Below are 4,396 nucleotides of genomic sequence, written 5' to 3'. Positions count from 1 at the left end.
ACATGATTCCATCTAAATTTTCAAGTTATAGTGACATAGATTCAACAATCAACTGATGGAAAGTTTACAGAAAGAGAATTAATATAATTGAATTTTATAATTAGTGAATGATCACAATTTCTAAAAAGTTAAATTCTTTCCAAGAAAGTTGAAACTTTTACAATCTTAACCAGCACGCATTAATCTAAAAGAATTTAACTACAAATGGGATCGGATACATCCATCAGCTTTTCACGAATTTCACCGGAGAAATAAAATAATAGTACAACATATAAAGAAAATGTAATGAATTAAATTATCTCACTTGTAATACAAAGCAACAGCTCGTAGAGAACTATTTTAGTGTGAACGTTTGAGAAAAGTTATAGCAAAATCTACTACAGTATGACCTAAATCATCAAAGAGATAGAAGACCTAAAATTACAAAAGAAGATGCTCGCTAGAGTAATACATTGATACTAAAATTCAACACTATCAATAGACTTTACACTGAGACATCGTCGTCTTTGGCAGCAACACAAAATTTGCCGCCAATGAGAGTGATCTAACTATATTAGTAACATTCCTTGCATTATAAATCAAAACTTGCCCTCGCTGTTCCCTTAGGGACATGGGAGGTTGATTCGAGGTTGATAACCGAATAGGGAAACCACGATGTGGCGAGGCACTCGAACTAACTGAAAGGACCTTGTGCTAGAAGCTTCTTCAATGTTTCATATGTCATGAAAACAATGCCTACACCTGGAACAACCTTATAGTATTCAGGCATTATCCCTCTATACATGCCACGGAGCCCTTCAGAACGGATAATGTGTTTCAACGTTCCAAATAATCCAGTGTTGTATACTCGGGCTCGACCAGCAGCACCTTCCAATTGCATTCTTCGCCTTACAAGGTCCAAAGGGAATGTCGCTACAGCCAAAAAGAGTACATCAAAGTTAGTGCATCATTCACCTTCCAATTTGTACAATTGCTCAAGCTGAACAATTTTAAAAACGCATCCCCCTTATGCTAGCACAAAGTTACGAGGTGTTGACCATGAGGGCTTTCATTGCTTATGTCACTACATAAATCTAATGTGTAGCATCACTTCAAGTTTGACCAAGTGATACAGTTATTACCCCTGAATGCAACTAGGTTTTTAGGACCGCATTTGTATTGTAGTCAAGAAAACAGAATGTCCGGCAGGTAAAATGTCGTAATCATTTAGGATGCTAAGCCGACCTTCAACTCAAACTAATAAAATAGAAATATTTCAAGCTATACTATATAACTCGATCACCATTATAAGCTGCCCACCTGTTGATGATGCAATGCCAGAAAGACTACCACAAGCAAGGCTCACCAATACGGTAGAGTCATCAGGCCTAGTAAAAAATAAAGAATCGTTAAGCACATTTATATACTACAAAAGAATGCCCACAAGTAAAATCATCTCAGTTTCCCTTACCTGTGAGAGAGCCAGGAAGATCTCAAACTCTCGTACACTGAAAAGCTTATTGCTATACTGGGCCCAACTCCCTGCAGCCAAAGAGAAATTAAATTAAATCAGAATTCTCTATAGAAAGTTTGAAGGCTATAGAACACAAGACATAATGAAAGGAAAAAGTAAAGATACCAATAATGTTGCTCCTAGCCCTTTGTACAGGCCAAAAAAACCTTCGTCTCTGCAGATGGTTCGAATTGAATGCCTAATACCTTGGTAATATATGGCATTCCTCTACAATTCTCAAAAGAAAAATAAAAATTTTGCAATTAATTAATATTTCAAAAGATGGGATATTACAAGGAAAAATTTGCAGTTTGGGTCATAATGCTTACCCCACTATCTCAAACAAAAAAAAGGGTTTTAGCAATGTAATCATTTACCTGCGCTGCCAGCCTTGTTCTGACAAGATCTAAAGGATATGTAGCAGAAGCAGCAGTCATTCCTGCCAAACCACCACCTACAAAATGCACAACAGCATCTGCATGTGGCTGTTGACCTTCAAGACCCGGTATTGATCTTAAAATCTGGGGGGGAAAGCGGAAACACCACATAAAAAGCTCTATTGTCAGCGTGTGAACAAGCTTCGACCATGATAGAAATGCAATATGCTCTCTTAAATAAATGTACTCACTCTTTTGTACTGTTCATAAGAATAAAAGTTGACAGAAGAATAAGGAAGGCGATGAGCTATAGTAACCAAATTCCCTTTCCAGAATGCCCTAAAACCTTCCTCATTAACTATACGCAATGCCTCACGCCATATACAAGGCTTACTCAATATAGCAACATCTGAATGCATGCCTTGCACCTAACAGGAGATTAAAAATGAAATTGGTCAGACAAATAATAAGAAAAGAGAGAAAACGTAAAATCAAATATAAGATAGCCATCATAAAACTAAGCTTCGAGTATACATATCTCAAGTTCACTACAAACGGTGGCAATCTACAATTGTGAGGGATAAGGGAAAGAGGAGTGTTAAAGTAGAATAGGCCAACAATTAGACAATTAGTATAACGCTGTATGATCACAAGTATAAGAATTTTATAATTACCCCAAAAAAGGATATTGTAAATACTGTCAACACACCAACTTCAGTACATAAACATATAAATGAAGAGAAGATTCTTGAGGCCCCTGCTGTTCATATCTGAATTAGTCAATTTTCAATATGAATGAAAACTTGTAACCTTCTAAAGAGAAAGTAATATTGAGCTTCAAAACGTCACCGTATTTCCTAATAGTAGCAAGGACGACTTGAAAGAAGACGACGGAAACATAAATGAAGTTTTTATTTACAGGAAGAGGACGACTTAAAACTTTGTAAATTTCTTCATTTTCAAAAAGACATCTTAACAAATTTGTGAACCACGACAATACGTCGATTTTTTTCATTAACTTTTCTGATAACAATTCTTCTCACTTCTTCGAGTTCCAATTCGAGCATAAAAACAAAATGGACACAGAGTAAGGACTAGAAGACACGTAATTAACCTGAAACAGAATGGTGAGCCGCGCTAGAGGAGCAGTACATGTCTTGCTGAAAGCTCCGGCGATGCCACCGGCGAGAAGCTGCGGAACCGTGCCAATCTGCGATATTTGCGGCTGCTGCGGCCGCGATTGGTGGTGTAGAAACTTCCTCGCCGCTGAGCCGCCATCCACCCCAACTCTAGCTTCCATCAATTCCAACCGAAAATCAACAAAATATTCCTATTAATTCTCCACTCAAACAACGCCGCAGATCTTCCCCAAAAAAAATTCAGCGTGTGGAAGGAAGATCCGATTCGATATTGTCGGCGACGAAGCCAATCGAAGTCCTCATTTCTCGCCGAGATTTCTCTTAATTTATGAGAAGGGCGTGAAATATTATAAAACCCTGTGGAAAAACCCTAGTTTAGGTTGGAAGTTGTACAGTCAATTTGATTCCGAGGAATATTAGAATATGTTTGGCGTGGTTTGAACGTTTGTGGGAAAAGGTATGCACACCACGCTTTTACTATCTCAAGTAAGCGCTTTCACACAGCCACGAATTATGGGCCGGGCCTCTTTTCTTTAGCCCATGAAAAATCAATGCTCGGCCCAAAATAATGATTTTAGCCCAAATGGAGCATCGGCCTTTTCAGCCGAAGCCCAATGTCGAATTTGAGTATGCTTCTACAGAAGCATTTTGCTTGCACCTGACGCGGTCTTTTTCCCCATTTTGAAACCCTTTTTATTGCTTTTCTTCAATAAATTGCATTTTATTTTTAATATGTGATCTCGTAAGATTTTTCTATATTACTAATAATATGTATATTTTTTTTTAAGAATTATTCTCCTTTTATTAATTATCTGCAACCGCTAATTATGAATACACGACAAAGAGATGGATTGGATACATATATATCAAAAGAGCAAGGATCAAGTGAAAATGATCCAACTGTGATGAAAAATGAGAATGAATATGGAATGATAGATATTCAAATTTTATAGTTGATATTAATTTATTCAAATTTATTGTGTTAAAAAAATAACGAATAAATCAGTATAAATCTACGAATAAGTTGCTTGTAATGCATGAATAGTCGTTCAAACTTGAGTCCATAGATTCCATACATTACATTAGAAGCAGATTATTCGTTGATTTATTTTAACTTATTGATTTATTTTAGCGTATTCGTTATTTTCATTTCATTATAATGTAACATTAATGATAATATTTCATCATTTGCTCACCCACGTGCATAAAGTTGTTATAATTTAATTTGAAGTTAATAGAATTTCCGAAACTATTGAAACATTGGAACATTACTCGAGTTTGATAAATTACCTTGATGGAAGAAAAATAATGAGGTGCATAGTTATGGGTAAACAACAATAAAGGCAATGGTAATAATGAGATAGTAAAAGGGGTAAGTTGCTTTTAAA

General features: G+C 36.1%; 1 protein-coding gene across 1 annotated transcript; it reads right to left on the bottom strand.

Annotated features, from left to right (window-relative positions):
- Window positions 1-272: 272 nt before the first annotated feature.
- On the bottom strand, window positions 273-3,467 carry LOC131022495 (uncharacterized). Its single transcript, XM_057952004.1, has 7 exons — window positions 2,984-3,467; window positions 2,121-2,297; window positions 1,870-2,013; window positions 1,619-1,720; window positions 1,451-1,521; window positions 1,300-1,367; window positions 273-912 (listed from the first exon to the last, which is right to left on the bottom strand). Exons 1-7 carry the CDS (start codon window positions 3,167-3,169, stop codon window positions 674-676), a joined length of 987 nt encoding a protein of 328 aa, XP_057807987.1. The 5' UTR covers window positions 3,170-3,467; the 3' UTR covers window positions 273-673.
- Between the last annotated feature and the right edge of the window lie 929 nt (window positions 3,468-4,396).

Source organism: Salvia miltiorrhiza, chromosome 4 (genome assembly GCF_028751815.1).
Source record: "Salvia miltiorrhiza cultivar Shanhuang (shh) chromosome 4, IMPLAD_Smil_shh, whole genome shotgun sequence".
Classification (NCBI taxonomy): domain Eukaryota; kingdom Viridiplantae; phylum Streptophyta; class Magnoliopsida; order Lamiales; family Lamiaceae; genus Salvia; species Salvia miltiorrhiza.
Note: the sequence above shows the minus strand (reverse complement) of the source record. Positions and strands in the feature narration are given on the sequence as shown.